The sequence below is a fragment of the Indicator indicator genome, chromosome 30, assembly GCF_027791375.1.
Source record: "Indicator indicator isolate 239-I01 chromosome 30, UM_Iind_1.1, whole genome shotgun sequence".
NCBI classification, from domain to species: domain Eukaryota; kingdom Metazoa; phylum Chordata; class Aves; order Piciformes; family Indicatoridae; genus Indicator; species Indicator indicator.
The window spans coordinates 6143353-6169164 of record NC_072039.1 but is presented as its reverse complement, the minus strand read 5'-3'; the positions used below and the strand labels follow the sequence as shown (position 1 = coordinate 6169164).

The following is a 25812-nucleotide window of genomic DNA, read 5'->3' as shown; positions in this document are numbered from 1 at the left end:
GCAACCACAGCTATGGGTCACACCCATGGTGCCTGTAGGGCTGCAGCTGCACCCTGGCAGCTAGCCAAGCTCATGACAGAATGAGCCACCTCTTCAAATGAACGACCTGCGGAAGACCTCGGACCAGTACACACTGCAAGTGAGAACCAAGCTGTAATGCACCACTCTTCCACCACCACCACCACCAGCTCGTGCTCAGAGCTCCTCCATCACTTAGTACCTTCAGGCTCTTGGGCTGCTGCCGGACCTCCATAACGTGCTTACGCCTCAGCTCCCGCTCACGGCGCTTGTTGTACTCCAGCTGGTTGGTGAGCTCGGTCTGGTGCTGCAGTCGGATCAGCTCACAGCGCATCTTCTGGATGGTACTGAGATGGCGGAACTCCAGCTCCTGCATGGACTCGTGCTGACGCAGCAGCATGGCGTGCTCCAGGTCCTTCTGTGTCTGCCTTTTGTTTAACTCCTAAGAGGAGGACAGAGGGAATTATTAAGAGTCTTTGTACTTACTTGGGTTTCCATTCCCAACACGACGTTTCACTTTGCTCACAAGGACATTTCTCTCTTTCCAAGGCATCTGAGGATAGAGCATAAAGTTTCTTTCTATGTCTTATCAGAAGCAGACAGCACCACCACCGTAACTTTTCCTTCCTCATTTCATTTTTCTTCTTCCTGTTCTAGATGCCCAATGGGATCCACAGTAAGCATTTTCTGTAAGGGACTGCAACTGTTGTGTCTGTGACTGTTCGGATCCAACGGTTCTCCAACAATAGGGCACCAACCTACCCATCTGACTCCACATGATCGTCTGAACACCACAGGGATTACCAGATGGCACCACAAAACGTATGGGACCATCACTTTACCAAAACACTTTAGATGTGGTAATTACCACTTCAGTAAGGTTGGAGTTGGATTGCAGGTGGTCCTGGGAGATCCATTTCAGGTCTTATCTCTTACCTCTCGAACCAGGTCCTGCTCCAGATTATGGCGGCCAAGGAGCATCCGTCTCTTAAAGCGGCGACACTCCAGCTCCAAGTACTGCCTCTGACGCCTCAGTAAGTTGGCTTCTTCCTCTGCCTGGAAATGCTGTATGTTCTCCTTCTGTTTAGAGAGCCACTCCTGCTTCTCCTTCTTTGGAGTGCTCTGGTTTTCATTCAGCTCCTGATAACAGCAAGGTAATTAATTGTGGAACAGTCACACTAAGTTCCTTGGCTATGAACAACTGAACGGACCTGCCTAATAAAGCAGGTTTCAAAGCTGTTCACCTTGTCTTCTCATGGCAAGTACCGTGCCAGCCCTTGCAAAATGCACCATACCACCTAACCACCTAAATAAGGGAACACCAGGAGATAATTCACAGTGGAGAAAAATGTAAATACAACCTTTTTTCTTCTTATTTTTTGTCACATTGGCCATTTTAAGTGGCCAAAATGCTGGTTCACATCCACAGCTTCCAGACGTATATATTAGCTTAAAACATAAAAATGATGCTTTGCCACTGAAAACAAAGACATGTGGAGGTCCTGCCATAGTGCCTGGCACGTGTTTTTACAGGCTCCCAAAGGACTGAGAAAAGAAGGGAAGTGTTGTCATCCTGTTGTTCAAACAAAACTCCAACCACATGAAACATCTGAAAAATTTTGTCTTGCTTGATCCAAACACAGATTTTATGAGTAACTCATTAAGGCAGAGCCACTCACTCAGATACCATAACTTAGAAAAACAATAATGAAGAAGTTCAAAGGTACAATTTAAGGTCACAGTTCCAATGCTTGTATTAAATTCAGAGCTTTAAGCATCTTTGGCAAAAGACTGATTGCTTGAACTGCAGACCAGAGATGCCCATATAGTGACTGGACTCATTGTGACACTGTTCAGCCAGAGACAGAACTCCTCTGTATTTCAGCTCTGTGTCCTGGTGCTCTGTGATCTACTGCCCACTTAGGAAAAGATTTTATGTTGTTACAAAGAGTCCACGATACTATAGTTTGTTAGATCTTTCTTGGCTCTGCTGCTCTTCAGCTTTGTTTTCTCCTGGGAAACGTCATGTTTGGGAATACTCCCCTTTGGAGCAAGTTCCAAAGTTGTATCGTACAAGTTGATAGTTGAGCACTAAACGGTTCTTTCAAAAAAAATTATTTATAGCGGTTACAGTTTCAACTACTCTACAAAAAGAATCAGAAAGTTTGGGTTTACAGTTTCTCTGCGTTTCACAAAGGTCATGATTTTCACCATAACACAGTGATTATTAAACTATTACACAGCTTTCTCCATTAAAATTAGTGGTTTACAGCTATTTTCCTTTAAAAATGTATCTGCAGGTCATCCTTGCTGCTGCTACAGAAATATCATTCAAGTGATGAGACTTCACTAGGTTGCTGCAGTGTGTGGTCAGTATCTGCAGCAACAAGGTATGAGAAAAATGCTCATGACCTGTCTTAAATAATCCGGTTTCATTCCTTAGGACTGCCAAATTTGCATGTCTCTGGCTGAAAAGCAAGAGTGAAGAATGAAGAAGTTTGTATTTTTGCAAGATAAATTTATAGGTGCCAATACATAAATAAGCTCTCTAAGGTCAAAGATATGAAACAAATACAGTATGGATAGGACTCTGCTCATGAAGTGCAGAACCTGCTGCAGTCCAGCACAAAATTTCTTCTGCACAGTGGCACTTCAGCTCTCTAACCCTGTATTGTACACTGTACTACATTCACATTTGTCATTACCAGGAGGGTTACCTCTTTCAGCTGCTCTTTACGGAGTTTATATTCTCTCTTCTGGGACTCCAGGAAACTGTTCAATTCTTTTTTCTGCTGGGCCTGAATATGCTGTTGAAACTTCTTTTCTTCATTGGCCATCACTTTAGCCTACAGCAAATCCAGCAGCAAATCGTTTTGAGTCCCAGCGGATTACAGCTGATGCTCCATTTCAGCCCCAAGACTGGGAACTGATGGTACAGTCACCATAATGCTCACCATCACTCTGAATGAGGGTGAGTCTCAGGAACTTGCCCTCACTCTCTTTTCAGCCCACCCCATCCCCACCAATGCACCCAGAAGGAATCCTTTTTCAGCACCTCATTTCCTCAATCCTATTGTTCAGCTATTCTTGCCTAACAAAGTCACACCTCATGATAAACCATCTCCTTAGCCCTCCACAGAGAGATCCGAGGTGAACAATGAATCAATAATAGTTGCTGTAGGCGGCACCACTTTGTTATCTATTATTTAAAAGCACAACCCCCCATATCCATAAGCAACTAGATGGTGAATATTTCAGTGTAGCTGGCATCTTGCAGGCTAACCTGCCTTCGTAACACTTGATGGCAGTCAGTAACCAACAGCGTATCCATGATAAAGCAAGGAAAACCTTTACAGTATTTTTTTCTGGGGTCACTTACTACCATTTAGTACAACACACTGTGGCCAGGGATATATTTTTCCTCTAGTTACATAAAGCCCTTAATGTAAGGAGGTATCTATTAGTGCCTTCTAACTAGCAATTAGCCAGTCATGTAAGAGGCTACGATGTAGTGGACAATTCAATGTAATTAACAAATACAGCCTGGATTGCTAAACCTTAATAATCTCCTACCTCTTTTTCCATGGCCGCTTGGTGCTTTTTAATTAGCTTTTCCATTTCTGCAGCAAAATTGTTACGCTGGGTTTCCAGATCTTTGTCCAACCTGAGGCGATGCTCATCCATCTCTGCCTTCAGTTTATTCTCTAATGCCATCAGCTGCTTCTGGTGTTGCCGTCTCATGCGTTTATAGCCAGACATCTGCTCTCGGAGTTCAGAGTCTTGTTCATGTTCCTGCATTTGCCTTGTCACCTAGGAAGATAACCACATCGGGCCAAAGGAAGTTAATGCCTCTTAATCTGCTTTTTGGCAGTCTTCAAACCACAAAAGAAAAACTATTCAGTACAGAAATATGATTCTGTTGCAAAGAAAAAGCACACATCCTAATGGCAGCAGAGCAGATTAAAAACTGAATTCTGCTGTAGAAGATAAGCTCACATGGGCTCCAGCAGAAAAACTCTACAATTGTTAGAAAGCTGGTACTAAATGTCTTTTTAGCCCACTGCCATGAGGGTGTATAGAGACACACACACAAATGTACATAACATGCACATGAAAATACATAAAAGCCAGCTTATTATTGTAAATGGTTTCCTACATTCTACTTAGCACATTAGTTTTGAAATTATCAGATATTCACACATTACATTTGCCCAGGTGCTGCGCTGAAGCTTTTACTAACTTTACATTAAACTATTTTTGTGATCATATCTCAGTCAATGAGGACAGCTCACACTCTGACAAAATCCTAACAGATCTGAGGGGTTTCACAGGGCTCCATATTCGAAGACATCCCTTCCTATACGACTTCATCCAGACAAACCCCAACCTACCAGTGATGCTGTGCGTATAGTAGCAAAGTGCTCTCGGTTGCGATAATGAGACTTGTGGCGAGATACTTGGGGAGGAGACTGGGGTTCTGATGCCCTTGTTCGAGGATCTGATTCCTCTCTGTAGTTTTCTTCCTCCTTATCAGCAAATATTAACATAAGAGAATAATAATTAACGTGAGAGAATAAGTGTTACTAAAGAGTTTTATTTTGGCCTGGTTCGAAAGATATTTAAAAAGGAAGAAAAAAACCATTTTACATTCATCAGCCCTGAAAGATCCTCCTGCCAATACGTTGGATGAAGGAATGTACTGGCAACAAGAACTCTGATCTAGGATCTTTGCTTTTGGAAACTTCATTGTGCATTTTCATTACTAAGAGGAAAATTACTAATTAAAGCTGAAAATGAGAAAAAGAAATGAAGGATGGAAAACTGAGTTAAACGATTTACTGCAACAAAACAGAAAAGCTGTAAGTAGATGCTATCAAGTCTGAAAGAAGAAAACAGCATCTTTGTAACCCTGAAAGACAGAGGAAGGTTTTCATTACACCCACTACAGAAATACCTCAAAGCAAATTGAAAAATTTGTCGTGGTGTATTCCACATTCTTAGTTTGAGTTTGTCATTCATCGCAGCGCGATTAGGAGTTAGATATGATACACTAATTAACTCCCCGAGGAAATACCTGAGTGTCTGCTGCATATCTGGGCAAAGAACAAAAACACTCCAACCACACCTATCATTAGCCAGGGAAATGCTACTGCTTTGAGAAAAGGTGTGATAACCCCTCCACAGCAAGAGCTGCATGGCTTGGAGGGATGCTCCCCAGCTTATCCTTCATCACCTAGAGGTAAAGCAGGGGAAGTGGCTTCACAGCCTGCCATGGCCAGAGTGCTGTGTTTCTTTTTCCATGCATCTTTGTTCATTAACCAAATACTCAAATTAAGTGCTGGGAAGCTGGGTGCTTCAGGAACACATTTCAGCTGCTGCTGTGGGTCCTGTATTTAAGAATTCACTAACCAGGAGGTAAAAAGGGGTAACTCTCTCATCCTTTTGTCCCATGAAGCAGTGCTCTAAAAATTAAGGGTATCCACTAAATAAACCTATTGACAACCTCCCCTTCCAGCTCCTCATGGTAAAGCAAACTGCTTTTGAAACAATTTGATTAGTAATTTCTGAAAATTGACAGAAATAAAGGATTATTACAGCAACCTTCCAAACCTTCCAGTCCAAGTTAATATATTTGGAGCACGTAATTAGAACCTGGAGCTAATGACTTCGGATGAGAAGCATCTGACTTTAAGGTGCCAACTAAATCCTCTCCCATTTTACAGCTTCAGAGCCATCCAGCAAAACTCCACTGCTTACCGGCTTTAAATGAATGACAGAGCTGTTTGACATCACGGTGTGGTCTCCCTCCATCATATCCAGCTCACTCTTATCATCCGAGGCATCTGGAAGACTGTTAACACTACTGCTTTGGCTACTGGCACTGATAGACATACTAGGAATGGACTGATTACTTCCGACACTGTTCACTGTTCCTGTCCTGCCAACACCATGATCTTGTTCCTAGGAGAAAGGAATTATTAGGAAACTCCAAATCCATCACAGTTGTATCTATGGACATTACCAAGTGAAATGTTCATTCTATTCCTATCTAAAGGCATCTACCTGCCACGTCATGGCAGTTCCCTCCCTCCAGGCATTACCATGAAACATTTCTCTGGTGGGATGCTGGGGAGAGAAAGAATCAACCTTGTCAAGATGAACTGGCTGATGTCAGATTCTTTTCAACAGTGAGCCTGTCAACAAGCTGAACACTATCACGTATCAGCAACTGCGTGTCACCAGAAACTGTTCTGACATCAGCATCATCTAAGTGCTGGGACCCTGCACCTCTGTACATGAGGGAGCTGCAATACAGAGTCTTGATTTCTGTGTGGTGACTGCAGTGTGCAACACCTAAAAACCAAATTAATTTCCTTAATGACTTCTTTTCCCCTTTTTACAAGCAAAGAAATGAAACTAACAACGAAAACAAACCACAAACAAAAAATACTCAAAGAAAACCCCCCCAAAAAGAGGGGAAAAAACTAAGGCAAAAAACACCCCCACAACCAGATAAAAATTTCTGTGTCTTATGACTCAGAACAGTATTTTCCAGATAAAAGTAGGGGACTATCAAATGCTGTGTACATGTGGTCAAATAGAGGTTAACTGCAGTGGCTGAAAGAGTCCTCATGAAGCCTTATAAGCAGGCAAAGAGAGCTAGGATTTACAGGACTGCAAGCTAACTGTTCAAGCATGAACACATGGCACAGCCTCTTGCCAGCACCAGGCATCTACCCTGTTTGTCCTTGCTTGTGCCTTAAGGTGGCTTTATTCCAAGCATGGGGAGGAAGACACGAGTTTCCAGCCAGGTGTGTAAACAGCCCCCATTCGTTTAGCAGCATCTGAGTCGTGGTTATTTAAATGACAGCGTCATTCTCTGGTTCAGTGACGAAACCCAAAGTTTCTCTCACCTCCTCCTCCTCCTGTGTTTCAACTGCAGGGCCATTGTGTGCCTCCTGGAAGAGGAGCTTCTTCATTTTCCGATACTGCAGGTTGTCCAATTCTCTCACTGCATCCTTTGTTCTCTGAATCAAGTCTATTAACACTGTTTCAGGCCGCTCCCGAAGAACGAACATGTGCTGTTGGACACACAAACAGGTGAGTGATCTCCTAGGCCTCCAGTGCACATGTTTTGAAGGTGCAATTATGAGCTCTACTTGGGTTTATTAGCCCTCTTCCCTGCACAGGAGGAGAATACCATCACAGCTTACACTGGCACTATTTTTAGCCTTCAAAATCCAGATTTTAGAATGACTGTTTTCTGATGGGAAACATCCACCAAAAAGGAAAGATGTAACCAAATCAGAAATGGTATTTCCATGTACCATGAAAATGGACTTGGTTTAAACCTAGACTTCTTTGGATGCTGGGGTATTTAGAGACATTATCTACTTGTGGTTTAGAGGGGAAAGAGCAACAAATAACATAAAAGCTAAAGGTGTTAGACTGGTTAAGCATCTTTAACCAAATGTTAATTAACTCATTGGCTAATTCTCACTATAACACCCTTTTCCTTGTTTAGAAAAGCTTGAGGATCAAATATATGGCACACAGCTCTGAGTCATAGAATAGGCTGTGAACAGTCAGCCATGCTCCACTCTTTTTTTGGCAGCATTCACTGCATTTCACTGCAAAGGTGGCTGCATTTTGCCAATAGGTAAAACAAGTTCTGCCTATGTATGTCAGAAGCACCTTTTGCAGTCTCCAGAAGAAGTGTGCTGTGCAAGCATGAGTCATTATTAACGCCACCACTAGCTTCATTTTGTTCCTTAGGAGAACTGCATTGCCATTTTCAACGTGTCACATTCCCTACCTGTCCCTGCAAAGTGGTGTGCAGCTGTTTCAGACTACAGATATGGAAGGAATACATTCACAAACGTTTCATTGCCATCAATGTTCTCTTCAGTTACAGTGCATTGCTCAAAATATAACCAATCTGGGGAATTCTGAAATGGCAGGACTACACACCCACACCAAAACCTTCACTGGATAATTGCATTCACTTTCAGAATACACAGCTCTTCAAGAGGGTAAAGTCCTCAGAAGCATTTAAATAAAAACATGCAGAAAGGTGATGATAAATCCTTCATAAATAGCATCCATTTCCCAGTGATGTAATATAGAGGGGGGGGGGCAGGGAATGAAGAAACTGATTTTGCTTTTTAGCACAAACATGGCCAGGATTAAAATCCCCCATAATAATGTCATGAGCACTGCAAAGAGAATGACAAATTAGCAAAATTCAGAATGCCAACTGGTGCCACAAAGGAAATCCATCAAAGTCACGCTTAGAATAAAACAGCTCTAACACCTAACTTCTGTGCAAGTTGTGCTCACTTAGGAACACGTCAGCTTTTTGCAACAATCTACCACACTGGCTTTGTTTCCAGACTAGAGCCAGGAAAACTGAGTATCTGCAGCATACAGGAGCACAACTGGAGGGAAAAAAAAAAAAAAAAAACAACAGCCTAAAAAACAAAGCAGGAGAAAACCTGAAGCCAGCTGAGGCTTATTCATGTCAAAGAAAAGTATGGGGAAGAAAACCTGCTTTCTTCTGCCCCCCTTTTCCCTAGGGACACCATTAGAACAGTGAATTTCAACTCTATGTGTAAAGCACATAGGTGATGGAAGAGGATAAAAGCCTTAAGGGGTATATATAGCATAGAATAAAGAAGGAAGGAAGGAATGGTATTTGTTAACTAATGCATGGCAGCTCTGTCAGGATTAATTGTAATCACTGGAAGGATAGACTGAGCTTAAGAAACTGAAACTCTAGACAAGTTGATGGCCATCCAGTGTCACTTGCTGGGGTGGAACTGCCTGAGACACGGCCAAAGGGCAGTAAAGTTCAGGCCAGCAGCTCAGTGCACTCCACAGCACCCTCAGCTCTAAGGGGTTCAGGATAATGGGCAGAGGGAGCTTAACTAAGATCTAGTATGGTAGGTGAGACAGAAGAGTGGCCTCTTCATAACATCACATGGTAAACAAAAAAGGAAAAGCAAACCAACCTTCAGAAGCTCCTCTGATGTAGGCCTGTCTTGAGGGATTTTCTGGAGACAAGAATCTACGAAGTTTCGAAAATAATCAGACCTGTGGCAAGGAAAGTGAAAGAAACCCAAACATCTGAGTTAACTACCCAGTTTAATGTCCAAAGCTCTTTAAAACATCAAGACATTCATATTTGGGCACTGCTGGTAGAAAGAGTGGGGAGAAATGACACAGACCCAGAACTTCACACTACAGCCTCTGACATCCCTAGTCAAGCCAAAGCCCACTGCTATTAGCAGGCAGATCCCTTTAACCTCAGCTTCCAAACAAAATGCTTCAGCCTAACAATGCAGAAATCTGGGGCAATTCAAGAGGAAGAAAAGTTCTGTACAAAGGCGGAAACCCACATATCTCAGTGTGAACATCAACCTTGTCAAATTCTATATTGCACAAACTCTAATCAGGTCTAATCAGAGTACCTGCCCCATCCCCACCCCTGTGCACAGGTGTTCCATCCTCAAGTATATTACATACAACTCCTGAGATGCTTTTGGCTCCTCAGACACAACTTCTACACTATTCTGTCCCAAATAAGACTTAAAGTTGTGATTTCGTTAGTAAAATCTCTCTCTGAACAAGCCAAAATTCTGTATTTTGCTTTTTTTTCCTCAGAACACAATTTTCAGACAGGCAGGATTATACCTTGAAACCAGCAGCACATCAATTGTGCAGGTCTTATTTCTTTCCTCTCCCACCATTCCCACCCCTGCCATCATGTAATGAGGGTTTTGCTACTGCAGTTTTTCAGTAAATTAAATTATTGTGGGGTTTGGTCCAAAAAAAACCCCAAACAAACAAAAAACAACACATAAAATGACTTGCATGTTTTGTCAAGTACTAGGGTGTGAAAGAGCCTAGCCAGGAAAATCTCCAAAGTAGAGAAAAAAAATAAAAATATAGCACAACGTATTTTGTTAGAGGCCTAGGTCTAAGGCTCAGAAAAAGCACAGTTAGGGAGTTTTTAACTTCTGAAATCAGTTTAGTATGTTTGCTGTTTGAAAAGAGAGTTGCTGAAGCTGTGAGGCACAAAATGTGACTACTAAGCTTTGCTGTTCTGAAGTTCATGCAACAGATGCCGCACAAGCGGTGTCTCCATCTTGCAAAGCAATGCTTCAACGAAACAAGATTCAGGAACTGACAGTGTGGTCTGTGATTAAAAAACACTAAACTCCACACTTTTGGCTAGCCTTGGAGCTTCAAAAGTTTACTCTTCTTTTTTAACAGGACCATATGTTCTTTCAGCAGCATGTCCTGTTTCTGCTAGGTTCTAGAGTCTAAAATGCATGTTTAATAGTCAGCCAATTTTGTATATAAAGTGTATAGCAAACCTCATGAGAACCTTGGAGCTCACATCCTCCCAACAGGAATCCAGCCATTTCAAGAACTCAGCATGACAAAGCACTCCATTTACAGCAATTCCCTGCCACATTCCTCCCTCAGTAATACTCACCATTCATTAGACTGTAGTGTAGGGGATTCATTCTGCGCTATGTGATATAAGGCACTCATTGCGTTCATATTAAACAAAGGAGGCTTCCTTTCCGCTACACACAAAAGAAAATAGTTTTTATATAGGGAGATAGTCTCATGGGTTTGCTCTTTTTTTTATTTTTTTTTCTCTTCTTCACTTTACATCCCTTTAAAAAGAAAACCACATCAGCAGAATCACTGTTGCCTGAACGTGGAACCCCAAACCAACCCTACCCTGCAATCAGACAGATATGTTGGCATATGTCCTATACCATTGCAGAAGATGAAAGCACTTTGAAGATCAAATGCCTTGTCCTCTCAAGCTTTTAAATTACGTGGTTTATCATAGTTGAGTTCTCTGACTCATTTTAATGTACTAAAATAGGAGTAAGCTAACAGTAAGCTCTATACTTGGTGTTTAGCCACTAAGCATTCTTGGTTTCATCACCCTCCCCCCCATTGTTTTTTTTTTTTAAGCTACAGTTGCTAAAAAGCTAACAAATACTTAATTCTAGCAGGACAGCAGTGATGAAGAAAAAGCTTGTTACAAGAACCACCAAATCACACTTAACTGACTAAGCACATGGGCAGGAAGTCAGCAACAGGCCAACTCTTTATACTATTTTGAGAGTTGCATTCTCTTTGGCTCTTTTCTCCCTTTCAAGCTTGTGTTACTCTTACAGACTGACACAGCATGAAAGCTTAATGAGGAAGGAGATGATCTCACTGTGACAACAAAACTGAAGCTTCATCAGAATGTTTATGGGGTAAACCTATAAAGCTCAGCCTTGCCATAAACATTCCAGAAAGCTGGTCAGGCCACAAGGACGTTCTTACATGAGGGAGAATGCAACAAAAAAACCTTTCCTTCCTGAAAAAAACAAAACAAAACCAAAACAACCAAAACCCCCAAACCAAACAAACACAAACCCCCAAACAAGGTAAAAATACTAGTTTTCTTAGTCTGCTTTTCATTTTTGAGTTGAACAGTAGCAGTAAGCAATGCATCAGAGATCACAGTTCACTTGTCACTATCACAGGATGGACTAAACCCTACAAATTCCTCAGAATTGAGGAGTTAAGCCTTTCCTCAAAGGTAGCACCTTACCTTCTCTAATCCCTCAGATAACCAGCTGTTGCTATGGAGGATCAGGCTGATTATCCATTGAAGTATTTAAATGACCCCTTAAACTGTTTCAACTGACTGCCCTCCCTAGGTTTTGGGTTTTTTTAGCTCACCTAACTAAAATAGAAATCTTTGGGAAATACTGAGCCCTCAACGTGGCCGTTTCTAAGACTACATGACAATCTGAGAAGACTACTAGACATCTCATTTCTCTGCTTTCTCCTCATGCTTATTCGAACCAACCCAAGTGAGATAACCACACCAACCCAGCCTACAATGCTTTACTGTCCTGACCTAGTCTCACCTCCCACCACGCTAGAAGCTGTAGACTAAGCCTAACGCTTCACATTGCAAAAACGCAGCATGCGGGAAGGCACCCGGGGGTGTGGTGGCCATGAGCTCACTGCATTCCTGGAGCACTGCAGCCAGCCAAGACTCCCTACTCCACTCAGGGCAGGGTTTTGTCATGACAGTCACACCCCTTCAACTTGCTTTATATTGGCATCCAAAAAAAAAAAAAAAAATCTCTGCTCTGCAGAAAGAATCTATTTCACATCCTGGAAGAAAATGAAGTTGACAGTTTGGAATGCCAGACAGCATTCTGAACTAAACTGTGCAGTTCACATGGATTAGTGTGTTCCTGGGAGCTCTTGCTGCCCAGCTGGGCTGCTCCTCCACTGAGGCTGGGTTGGAGTACAAGCAATGAGATCTGACAAGGATGGTAGGACAGCCTCAGGTGCAACGAGCAGCACTGAACCTCACCATCCTGAGAAAAAACTTACAGCTAAGTGCTTCTAGAGAGCTGGGTCTGACTGAAGCCTGAACAGTGCTGTGCATGGTGCTGTGCTTCAGGGAGGGGATTTTTGTTGCCAGAAAAAATTACAGGTTCAGTATAAATAGAATGCCATGCTAACAGAGCCCTTTTAAATTGGCATTCTGCTTTAAGGACTCTGTTCTAATGGCAATGCCATCGTTTCTTTTGAGTATGATTTAGAGGTTACTAACTCAAAACTGGATTGTTCCATAGATTTTTCTTTAAAAATACTTTCTTTAAAAGAGATTTTTTTTTCCCCAGCCAAATCTATTCCCAAGTGACAGCATACACTGAATAAAGCTTTGAAGTTGTCCACTTATCCAAAAAACTTCATTATTGCAAGACTTGTTAAGAATATCTCAAATTCTCATGCAAACCATATCCACTTGTATCATTAAATATGTTTTCACACCTGTACTTTGAATGGTTTATTTCTAAAGCTGTCAGCAAACAGGTTGCTCTTCAGTTCAAAAGTTAACTGCCTCTCCCACAGAACACAAACACCTTCAGTGGCATAGCTTGGCTATTTTCTGTGTCTATATAACTCTTTCTCTCTGGGTAATGAAAACACCAGTTCAATAAATATCAAATTGGAGACTTGGTCTTGAATTTCAGAGAGCACGCTTAGCTCTTTTTTTTAAAATCAAGACAAGGAAGGAAGCAAAGATCTTCTGCACTATAATTCAGCTGAATAAGTTCTAGACATTAAATAACTATATTTTGTAATTTTCCAAAGAAAATAACTTACCTAATTCAATACAGGTAATTCCAAGAGACCAAACATCTACTTTGCCATCGTACTGCCCTTCATCCATGGCTAAAATCACTTCTGGGGCCATCCTAAAATAGGAAATTTGTGCTCATAAAATTCTGGGTGATGGAACACATTATCACCATCAGTACCTCAATGAAACTGGCTGCTTCACTGATTTCAGCTACTATAAACCAATCATTCCCCAGGGTACCAGGCATGAACATGGCATTGTGGGGACAAAGGCCAGGCACACACACTAGTAGAGGCCTGCAGGAAGGCTGTGTGATGTTGTCCTGTGCTCTGCCCAGCTCTCCATTTATGAGGATCATCCCTTTCTTGCCCACCCATATTTCCAGTAGTTTAGCTGGCTTGTCATCTCTGGTGTAGTAACTATAGCATGCAGTAGTGTAAACACCACAAATTAGGTGTAAGAGACCAAAAGCATACAAGGGATCTGCAAAGGGTTTTGTTCAATGAACCTGGCATTTCCTATGGAAGAAAAAACACTTCAGTTATTTCAACAACTAGATGGGGTGAGAACATACCAATTGTTAAAACCACTGAGGTATATACACTACAGGTGATTCAATCCCACCTCTACCACCGAGAGTAAGCTGAACAAAAAAATACTTTTATTACTTTTTGTGAATGACAAATATAGGGATTCATGATTTCTTGAAGTCAGAGACTGCTTACTGCTTAATCTTTTCGTTTTTTTTTTTTGCAAAGTACATTTTACCACCATCACAACTGGAAGGTTACAGAGCTAGTTCCAGCAAAGCGTAAGTATATTAAATATCCTCCAAAATGATCCTTTTGCTTCACGAAGCCAGAAGTGAGTAAAGCTTTTGGCTTACCAATATGGCGTCCCCACAAATGAGTTGGCAGGAGATGCTATAGAAGCAGACCCAAAGTCAGCAAGTTTCACCTGTCCTGGCTCTGTCAGCAAGATGTTTCCTGCCTTGATATCTCTGGTTATAGAACACAAGTGTCAGTAGTATTCCTCTCCAAAAGGAAAACCTTCTATTGGACAGACTACCAAAATCAGCCAGTATTCAAGTGTTCAAGCTGCACATCACCCACAGTTCTTTCAAGTATAACATCTTTAACCTGTAGGTTAACTGCTTAGCACGGCCCTTGCTTCATGGAATCTGCTTTGTCTTAAAAAACAGTTTAAAATGGCACACCTGGATGAGCTCCACACACAGTTCAGCAAAAATCTCTGAGCCAACTATGTCCTTTATGAAGATTTTTTCCAAAAGTCCTAATAATGTAACAATTCAAATCCTTCATCCTGCTAAAATGCAGCAGGTACTTTAAACACAGAGAACATTTGCATCCCATATGCACTGTGTGCTTCTCAACATCTGTGTTCATCTCAAGCTCATTTTTCAAGTGTCACTGCTCCCCAGCCCCAGCAAGCTTTTCCTTGCAGTCACAGCAAGCTATTGAGGTGAGCTCAAGCCTGCCTTGCTACTGACTGCTTCAGGGAACAACCAGGATTGTAACAGGTATTGAAAAGCTTAGCAGATTCAAAGTCTTTCTGCAGAAACTCTGAACACCAGCTGTAAGAGACAGTGCATGAGAAGAGATACAGCTTGCTGTATTTGCAGTATTTGACCTCAATATATCACCAGTTTGGGAGCACAATGCCACCACAAAAAGAAAATCTCTGCTTATAAATATTAAATTTGGGATGAAGGGGATACAGTCAACAAAATAAATTACCTGTGTGTGAGACAGCAAAAGTATAACCACTTACCTATGGATCATATTGTGAGAATGCAAGTATGCTAATCCCTGGAGAGCACCATGGGTAATTGCTGCTATTTCCACTTCTTGCAATGGCTTTTTATGAACTTAAGGAAAAAATTTATTTGAAATTCAATATTAAAAAATGCAGTGTAGCTTGCAGCATGTAAGTGAGTATTGTTAACAAGGCAAACAGAAAGAAAATACTAAAAGTTCATTTTTACCAGGTTCAGTATGAATAGCAAATGTAAAAATAGTTCACAGCATACATTCTATAATCAGATGTAATCTAACTGTAAACCGGCAGCTATTTACTGGCAGAAAGAGACTACTGTGCAACCAGAAATTACATTCCTGTCAGTTCTGTGACCATTCTCCCAAATACCTAGCTGAGACTCAAAATTCACTTTTCCATTAATGAAGCTAAGCCCCAAACCCTGGAACTTTATGGCAATTCACACATGAATAAACTGCAGCAATACAGACGACTCTCTGACAGCTCAGCCTTTTGTCCTGAAATGCTTCTGGCAAGCAAAGGCAATAAACAACTTACTGGCCACACATACATCAAAGAAAGTTCACTTCAAGAAGCTTGACGGAAAAAATGACCATTTGAACAAAAGACCTCATCAAGTAAAACCCTAATGATGTTGCAATGCTATTTTAGACAACAGGCTTTCAGTTGATAGTGAGCATTAGGAGCAACAGCAAGCGTTCCCAGAAATAAATCTTGAACTGTCATTACAGGAGAACCTAAAACTCAGAAGAAAACAAATAGCTGCCTGACAACTTCAAAATAACATGAAGGAGAAAGTGAGCACCTAGGAAAGGCAATATTCCACAGAAAAACCATTACAGCCATGTGAGGATTTGAAAAACTGCACCTGTTCACACACACTGCCCCCAGACAAAATTGTATGCTCAAAGACAATTCAGTGATGCTGTAACTTCCTACTTCAGTACTACACTTTCAATCAAACAAACATGTGTGACATACCTTCTAGTAAGTCTGATGCTGATCCTAAACAATATTCCATAACGAGCTGCATGGGAAGAAAACAAAATATTTGTTAGAAAATCTCTATCAGTAAATGTTTTGTAGACTTCTGTGGAGAAATTTAGGAATGATCCCTGGTGTAGGCACTGCAGACCAACCCAGCATTCCTTGGAACATCAGCCCCAGCCCAGCACTGTCACATAGATCACTGCCTTCCATGAGGACAGCTCTGACTGGAATTTGCACAGCCTTCCTGCACAAGGTACCAAGCAACCACACTTGTAAGGAAGGCAAAAGTCAATTCTTAAGCAGTTCTGTATTGTATTACATATCTTATTTTATATGCATGTACTTAACAGGAATGTTAATTTGCACTTAACAAGCTTATCAGAGTATTAAAGGGCTATTTAGGGATTTACTTAAGATTTTGTCCCTGTCAGACTTCAAAAAAAAGAAACTAAAACTTTGTCCTACAGATTTCCTGAACCTCATACATGAAGACTACTTGTAACTTAAACTATTAATTCAATAATATAATTTCTTTAGTAGACTCTGTCAATGAGAGGTGCACATGATACTTTTCAGTTGGCATAATGCTTCCTCTGCAGAGCCAGCTACCTTTATTCCTACACAATACATATTTATGCACACAAACTAAAACAAATTTAGTTTGGAGGAGTGGGGAATTGTAATTTTTGTTTGTTTAAATCAAATGTACAAAATTAATTAGGAGATTACAGCCAGAGATAAAACCAGCTAGTTGGGTTTGTCACCTGAACACACACAGAGAAATGACAACAGGAGTAAACAATATACAAGAGAATAATTTAGTTAAATAATAGAAATACTAAAGACTCATAATATACTTTCATTACAATTATCAGTAGGATAATTCTAACCTATTCCATTGAAGTGTAAGTGAACACTTTTGGAACGTATTGGGATTCAGTCAGCCTGTGAAGTACTGAACCATTAGTAGGCAGTGGCACACCAAATGCACTGTGAAATGACCTGCAAGTATCTAGTAAAGTTGCCACATTTGCCTCCCAGGCAGCACAAGTGAAATTCTGACCTTCCCTTACAGCAAGAAAAGCTATGGGTAGATTTGTTGTCCCCTATCTTATTATTTATGTTAAATAATCCATCAAGATAAATATACAACAGCAGCACAGCCACAAGACTCTGCAAGTCAAAGGGAAATTTTCCCTAAATCTTTCTTCCAAAAACTACATTCAGTTTGGCTGAGCATCTGTGAGGTTCTTGCCTAATCTCATCTGAGTCTGTGCAATGCAAGTGTTCAGGTGCCTCTTGAAAGCCAGCTGGGGAGATTTTAAAGCACCCTTAACCAAGGCAAGAGAAGTGCAGAGTGCAGCAGTTGCTTACCCATGCTGTATGCTCCCGCAAATAGCAGCCTTTATATTCTATACTGTTGGGGTGTTTTATTCTTTGGAGGAACTTGACTTCCTTAATAATATCCTGCCATTTCTGTAGAAAATAAAAGGAATAGAAAGACTTAATAAAACTTACCCTTTGTTGTTGTTGTTAAGCTAGCATGTCATTTAATTATTTTAAGAGGTAAAAATCATCTTAAGGTTCCAAATCAAAATAAATTTACATCAACACCATGTTCACCACTTAACCCCTCAACAGATCTACAAAAGTTGTGGATGGATTAGGCTGTATGTAAGGATCTCTCAGCAATGCCACACTTTGTATGTATGCATAGGGTACACCAGTAAACATTTATACCTGAGCCAAGTCTTCAAAAGAGAAGCAAAACTTTAAGGGACAACATTTCTGTTGTCAAACCAAACATACATCCCAACCTGAAAGAGATGTGGATGATAAGTGTCCTTTCAGCAGGATCAGCTGTCTCTCACTTAACTCTTGGAGCTATAAAGACCTGTCCTTACTACTAACTCTATTACACTGGATGAGGCTCCATTTATCAGCCACCAAATATCTGACTACCTTCTTGACAATGTTTCTCTGTTACTAGTTTGCAAGGACCAATTTAAAATGAGTTATCTATTAGATAAAGGAATGGTTCTGCAGAAAAAATAAACAGATTTTAAAAAATCCAGGTTTACACTAAGGAGACCTCTGCCAGTGCAACTTTAAAGTACAGAAGAGGCAAAAATGTCTTCTTCCAATGCGTGCCTGGACACTGCCACTACTCCCCTCAAAGGAAATCACCAAGTCCTCTCATTCGCTGCACATCCACACATCCTCAGGCAAGAAAGACAAAAGCTTCTAAGTGCAACAGCAAAACTACAACTACCAGAAAAGATTTTCAAAAACAAATGCAGTAGCTGAAACCACTTAGGTATGCAGACATCAACACCAGAGTGTTGACACTGAAAATGTTTTTCAGGAGTATCTGAAGTTCTGAAGTTAATCAGAGGTAGAGAAACCTCAGTCAACACCTAAAGGTTCAAACACTGTTTTCCAGGTGCTGTTAATCCCTCAGCACACACTTCCTCTTGCTAGAATTCACAGATGGACAGAGGTCCCATACACCCAAAGGCTTTGGAAAACATGTGCAACACCCAGATCCTCTTCAGTAAAATTTCTAGGGTTAGACAAACAAATGAAACCAGGGACTGTGGCAGCCACAATCAAGGCAGCTAATTGACTAAGCATGTCTCAACACCAGAAGTTTCATGAGAATGACATTACTGCAGCTATACTAACATAAACCCTCTCACTGGCACCCTGGTTCCAGTACAAGAACAACTTTGTTGCCTTTTACCTTTAGCAGCTCCAAGGTTTTGAGGCTCTAAGCAATGAAAATCAAACCAACACAGTGCCAGGGTAAACTTGTACAGTGGGAAGTGAGAGGTGATGTATTGTGACTCAAGATATATCCATGACTTTCTGTGTTAAAAAAAGCCCTAAGATCACATTAAGAGCACAGTACTATATATTTCAAAGGGTTTAAATTTATTTTTAGTTTAAAATATGTCCCTGTTTTGGAGAATAATTGTGCCCATCAATGACAAAAATCTTATTATGAAACCAAAGTAAATATGCATGATACCGGAACGCCCTCAACCTATTTTCCTTACAGAAGCTAGATCACAACTCCAGCAAACTCCTGAACAAAACAAATATATATAGAAGTAAAATAGAAAGTGTTTTAATCCTGGTCTTATTACTTTCTTCAAAATCAAGAAACATATGCCTTGAAGACAAATAAAAGCTATTTCTGAGGCATGCACAGTTTGTTTCATTCATGTGAACAGAGTATTTATAGCTCTCAGTAATTAAAACAGTAGGACAAGTAGTAAGTACAAATTATTCTTTCATCAGTACACAGTTAAACAAGTCACTGCAGTGACAAAATAGAAACACATATAGCAAAATTGAACTATGAAGCTAGAATTTGGGACTGCTGGAGAGACACTGCCACCTCTACCTCCTACACAGATACACAGACACAGGAAAGAAGGAACAGTTCAGCTCCTTATAGCGCAGAGGATCAATACACAAAAGGCAGGCACAGAAAGCAATGAGTTGTTAGTCAAAGTCATCAGAGCAAGACTGCTTCTAAGACTGGAATATAGAGAATGGAGGGAGGGAACCATAAATGCCTTGAACAACATGCTTACAATAAATACTGCTGTGGAAAAATCCTGCCACAATTTGCTAGACGTCTTTTAGCAGAAATAATACCAAATCAGCTGTTCATGTCATGTTGGGCTTTTCAAGAATCTGTATTAGCACTTAAACATTTCAAGTATAAAAATCAATTATCTCTGCTAAGTGTCCTAGGGAAAAAACACATCTGGGGTGGCCATGAAAACACTTAACGTTTAAATCTCAGAGGCCTACTTTTACAGACCTCTCTGTAAAGACTGCCTTAATCCCCAGCTCTGGCAGTTCTGCCATAATTATGCTGCTGCTCAGATTTTCACACTCATTCACTCATGCTGTTTTGCTTTTGTTTTAGCTCCTCATCAACACAGTCATTCCAGGGAAGGATGCATTCTGCCTTACTACTTTGTACAAGGCAAGATTCTCTCTGAATCCTTCATCGCTGCATCCATTGCTGGTGTTCTTTTGTTCTGTGGGCAGCATGGTTATTTTAAAGGGCATTTAAAATGGAACATTTAAGGTCAACAAGACATGCTAACATACAAACCTACCACTTTTATTTTTATTTTTTGCTTTATACACATTTATGTGGCCCTTTGTGTCTGGAAGAAGAGTCCTCCTTTCTAGGAGTAGATTAGGCAGAAATACATCATAAACAGTAAACTAATTTGTTTTGTTTGCACAGTACCCTCATTCTCCTGTATGGTTACAGGAAGGATGTCTCCTGCTGCAACCCAAGCTAACTGAAATCATCCCATATAAGAAGCATTTCCAAGGGGCAAGATTTAATATGCAACATGTTCTACATACCTCATTGGACTGCTTCCCACTATATGACATTTTCTTGATGGCCACCACTTCATTGGTGCGCACATCACGTGCCTGCAAGATGAAAACAAGATGCATCAGCTTCTTCAGATCTTCTTTTCCATAAGATGTAAACCAAACAAACCCATAAAATCATTGTTATCTATTACTTAACTCTTTCAGAGAAATAAACTAAAATATCTTCCAAGGGATGTGACTGTGACATCTATTAGAAGTTTCCTTCTGAAGTTAAAGATCACTTTCCTGTTTGTGAGACAAGGTCATCAGCATCCAGCAAGCCTCTGCAGGGGTGACTCTGTCACTTCTAAACTGAAAATAGCTCTGATTCATTTGGAATGGCTTTTCCCCAAAAGAACTTCTTTCTCTGCCCAGGTCTATTCCAGACAAAACAGAGTAAGGCTAAACTCCCTTTTGTTCCATTCCAAACACAAGATGTCATAAGAAGCCCAGGGGATACCTGCTGCAGACATTGGTGGCTTTCTCTTCACTATTTTATCTTAAAGGAAAGCAGATGACAGAAAGAGAGATGGCAGCAATCTATGCAACCCATCTGCAGATTCCCCTTCAGACTCACATCTTCTCAGCCCAATACTACAATTATTTACACCACATATGAATGTGCAGGGGGTTTCACACTTCAAAGGCAGACTTCTTGACTTCTGACAGAGAAGAAATTTTGTTTAATTGAACATCAAACCAAGGCCTCATTCACCCTGGCCAGAGCAGAGGCCAGCACTGCTTCACAAGAAGGATGGCTCGAGACAAGATCCCAGCCACTCCTCTGTTACGGATTTCAGCAGCATGGAAGGGTGGCGGAGGAAAAGACCTCTGCGTGTCTTTGATGAGAATAATCAACTTGGATACGAAGCTAAATGATATAAATCAGAATAATCTGCCCCACAGCATTCACTGATGACTGATGAAAGTGCTGATTTTTAATATATTTGTACCATGAAGCACAACCTACCAGAACACAGATTAATGAAGCACTGGGACTCTGCCCTTTGCAAAAAGGTTTTCCCAGTCATGTTTTAATTCTGCTGTTCATTAAAGATATTCCCAGAATTCCCTGTCAGTCTTTATTTCAACCAGTTCTAATAAGCTTGAACTAATACTATTTTTATTTTTCTTCCTGTTCTAGAGGATGCTTCCTACTGGCTTGCTGATACTACCTCTAAGGTTGTGGGGACAACAATTTTTGTTTCTTGACACAAAGAAAGGGGAGAATAAAATTCTGACTCCTGGATCTTTATTAATTACAGACAATCTGTGCAACATGCAAATCAGTGAAAAACTGCAATAAGACAGGCAAGCAAAATACTGGAGTAGAGCAGAAGGAACACAGCTCTAACAAAAGAGAGTGGGTTTTTCTCCTGCTCCATCTGCAGTGTTCCAGTGTAGTAGGTTTCCTGTGTCAAGTGAAAGCTATTATTACACTGCAGAGCAGGGAGTAGGGTAAGGATAATACCAAAATGATTCAGAGGTGCCAGACTTGCAGTTTCTAAGAAACTAAAACCATGAGGTGAACCAGCAAAATTCATGTCAATTATGAAAGAAAAAACAGAAACTTTCTGCCACTGCAGGATGTAATAGAAACAAAGAACGAGACAAGAGTGAACATTCTTTGCCACTCGTTGTGTAGGATAAACACATCATCCCTCCTCAGGATCACCACTAAAAGGAGAGAGAAGTAGGTACAACCAACAATCAAAGCCTAAATTGCATTTTAAAAAAACACAGGGAGATTTTAAGATTATGTGGATATTTCTACTTGTTAATTACTCCCACCTCTCTTTATCACCTGTATTTTTGGTCCAGGCTGTATGTAATGACAGCAGCTGAGAGGGGTGCTATGTTAAGAAAATCCAAGTGAGCAGCCCCTCACATTTGCCTAACAGATAGAGATGTGGCTGAGAGAGAACCATCCCATGATGCCCCGTGAGTTTAAATCAGGGAGGTTCATTTGCCTTTCTAGTTTCCTTGTGATCTTGAATAACTGAAATAAAGACAGTTCCTATCCAAAGGCCATGAGCTTGTTCTGAGGCCAGCTAACTTAAACATCCCAAATGAATGAGGCTGGGTTTATGGCAGATATTTATGTGCATATATCCTGCTTTCCTCTGAAAACTCCATATAAAGGATCAACATCTGGTGACCAGAGTGACTTCAGCAGTGAGACAGGCAAAGCATGAGCAAAGAAGGAGTATGTCATCAGCTTTGGTACTATGCTTTTAAGCCAATATTACATTGACCAGAGAAAGTTTAATTGTTTGCATTTGCAGAATCAAAATCTTGTTAAAGAAACTTAAGAGAAGCATTTTTCCCCATAGTTTTATAGAGGAATAGAAGACCCAAGACATACAGTCCCCTACTTCAGTTCTTTACGTTTATTTAATTCACACTAAATTTCTCCTTCCATGTTGTCCTTCTCATCTTTTGGGCTTCCCTTTGACGTATCAGATTCATTAAATGAAACAGTTTCATACTCAAAGTCTTAAACCTGCTAGTAATAAAAACATACCATAACACAGCACAAAGCTTCCAGGTTAAAACCTGGTAACTCAGAAATGGCAACACTGTTACCTCCTTTTCTGGGAATTTTTGCTCACTTGACAAAAATAAAGCCCCAAAATGGGTTGGGGTGGTGCAAAAAGACAAGTGTAAGCAGCGTGTCACAGGTGCCAAATGAGATGTGCTTTACATCAAACAAGTACAATCCAAACCCAGGCAAGTATCCACACTAGTTAGTGAATAAATACCAATCTATAATGGATTGGTAGTCTAGAATGGTGGGGAAGAAAGAGAAAGAAGGGTTTAGAAATTCATGGCCTCTTACTTCTGATCTCCTTTATGGTACGGGCAGTCAGCCTTTACCACAGCTGCAAAGTTCTGGCAGCCTACAAACACCACAACAGCAGCTTCTTGCTGATGTTTGGGAATGCTCACAGCACACAGCACACACAGGTTACCTCTACCTGTATGCCCGTTTTCCAGACACACACAGCTCATGCATGCCTCTAAGTTACAGTGTTGCTGAAAAACTGCAGTAATATTTCCACACAGCAGGAGATAGTCAGTCCTCTCATTTTCTATCAGTCTTTTCTTTTTCTATCCACTCTTTTAAGCAAAGGGAGTAAACAAGATGAAGTAAATGCAGGTGAGAACTGTTTCCTCAGAAAACACTTCCTCCCCCAGATCTGTTCCCAGACAGTGGTGGCTCATAGTTTTAAGCAGGGAACAAAATTAAGAAGCTTTTCCTAATTAGTTCATCTGTGCTGCATTAAATTTGTGCTGGAAGGTTCCCAACATGGTCTGCTGCAATTATTAACAATGAATAGGCATCTCATAAAATACTGACACAAATGGCTTTCTGAAGGAAAATTGGCAGGTTTGGCCACACCTCCTACAATTAGAAATGTGAAAAGGTTTGCTGAGGAAAATGGGGGTTAAATGAAGGTCTCGTGACAGGCACTTTGGTTAACATACAGCAACCTGCAAATGAGGTTACTGTGAGACACCCCACTTCCAGCTGAGCTCTACAAGCAGGCTGGGAAAAATTCTGCTGTCCAGACGTTCATGTCAAATAAGTTTTATGCAGATGAATAGTGGGATTCTTGCCTGCAGTAGGGAAAGATGTGACAGGACAAATGACAACAAAAGCTCCAACACTCAGGTGTCAAACACGAAGAATGGCTTTAAGGGAGCCTGGGGGCATATGTGAAGGGAGAGAGAATTCAATTTCTCTCAAGGGACAAGAGATGATAAAAAGACAATCAGACCAAGAGAACTGCATTGCCAGTCAGAATTGATGGAGCAGGAGTCTATGTTTTAATTTGCAGATAAATCCCTGCTTGCAATGTAACAATGCACCTAAAAGCACTGGGCAAGGGCCGTATTTCCAGCCTTTCTTTCCAGTTTGCATGCAAACAGCTTCCAGGTACTGCAAGACTGAGACTGTAGAGACACACAGGAAAGCATCTCTGACTCAAACACCATGTAGAAAATTGATAGCGTTTTCTTTTCCTTAATACATTCAAGAAAGTCTAGAGATAGAGATTACATCCATAATCTAGATCCATACACGCAGATTACAGGAAACACAGAGACAACTTACAAGTTGTGAAGCTACTTACAAAATAAACTGCTCCGAAGCTTCCATGGCCAATCTCTCGGAGATCTGTGAAGAGCTTTTCTGGATCTTCTTTGAAGAAGAGCTCTGCAATTTCTGGGTCCTTCAGGCTGCCCGCTCGGCTGGTTGATGGCATCCTGCTGGGCAGTTAGCCGACCGACTATCTGGGTTTAAAGTGCTGCCTCAACCCTTGGTTCATCTGTATGAATGAAGCCTCTTCAGCATGGATTACTGCAAGAAAAAGATTGCAACCCTTCACTGATTATCCTCTTCTCAAAGACCCAGAAGCAAAGTGACAGGAGAGCAGCTTCCCCTTCTTCCAGAGCAAGCACCCTAGTGGTGCAAAGCAATACAACTGATCTGCAGGGGTAACGTCCCAGTTCCACCATGACACCAGTCAAAATCAAAACACACAGTAAGCCATTCCTTGCTCCAGCATCTGCTCAGTCACCAGAAGAGCAGTCAGCAGAACCTCTCTGACCGACAGCAATAACCAGTTTGACCCCAGAGAGTCCACACTACCTTGACACCCTCCCTGTGAAGACTCACAGCCACTACATCCTAAAGCATTGCTTGGTCTTTGCGATGTGGATGACAGTCACATGTATGGATGATGGCCTTTGCCAGACAAGATCTATGGCACAAGCATGACCTGTGTGAACCACCACCAATTCACTCCTCTCTGTTTACAGTTTTTAGATTCAGCCCAGTATTTTTTTCTTCTGCAGTTGTACTCCAGCTAAGAAGCAGCCAATGATGCATTCTTTACTCATTTCAGCATGCTGGCAGAGACCTCTCTAAAGCTTCTCCTTCTACAACTAAGTCAGTCATGGTCCCTTTTAGTTTTTCTCTTCTCTAAATTCACAACCTCTGTCTTGAAGAGCCTGCTCTTTAGAGAAACAGCACCCAGAAGAGGAGATATCCAGCCCCACACAGAATCATAAAATCAACTGACTGGAAAACACCCTAAGACCGAGTCCAACCAAAACGTAACATCTCCCCAGACATAACTGTTAGACACACACAATGTCTGTCTTTCCACCTTGCTTCAGCAGATGCAAACATTTTAATTGTGATGCACATGAACTTCAACAGTAGTCTACCAGCAAACAAACACTTTCTTCAGAGGATCTTGCAACTTCAGACACCACTGGGAACCTATGAAAGCCTTTGTTTCCACCATGCACTTGCTTTCGTTTGCTCCAAGTGTGTCTTGGAACCTACCCACAATAAAAGTATACTTCCAAGTTGCGCTAAAACCTTACTCTAACTTTAC

General features: G+C 41.0%; 1 protein-coding gene across 2 annotated transcripts in view; it reads right to left on the bottom strand.

Moving 5' to 3' along the window:
• TAOK1 (TAO kinase 1) overlaps positions 1–24672 on the bottom strand; it is a 34049-nt gene extending 9377 nt beyond the window's left edge. Inside the window, exons 1-16 of one of the 2 annotated variants that reach the window (XM_054394469.1) lie at positions 24541–24672; positions 20390–20461; positions 17366–17467; positions 15983–16028; positions 14996–15092; positions 14091–14204; positions 13228–13319; positions 10520–10613; positions 9030–9111; positions 6933–7100; positions 5776–5979; positions 4410–4544; positions 3592–3828; positions 2736–2864; positions 955–1158; positions 221–460 (exon numbers count right to left, since the gene is read on the bottom strand). In XM_054394469.1, coding sequence (XP_054250444.1) covers positions 221–460; positions 955–1158; positions 2736–2864; positions 3592–3828; positions 4410–4544; positions 5776–5979; positions 6933–7100; positions 9030–9111; positions 10520–10613; positions 13228–13319; positions 14091–14204; positions 14996–15092; positions 15983–16028; positions 17366–17467; positions 20390–20461; positions 24541–24672 — 2148 coding nt within the window. The remainder of the gene's footprint in view (positions 1–220; positions 461–954; positions 1159–2735; positions 2865–3591; positions 3829–4409; positions 4545–5775; positions 5980–6932; positions 7101–9029; positions 9112–10519; positions 10614–13227; positions 13320–14090; positions 14205–14995; positions 15093–15982; positions 16029–17365; positions 17468–20389; positions 20462–24540) is intronic. The other variant, XM_054394470.1, reaches the window with a different exon arrangement.
• Positions 24673–25812: the final 1140 nt, after the last annotated feature.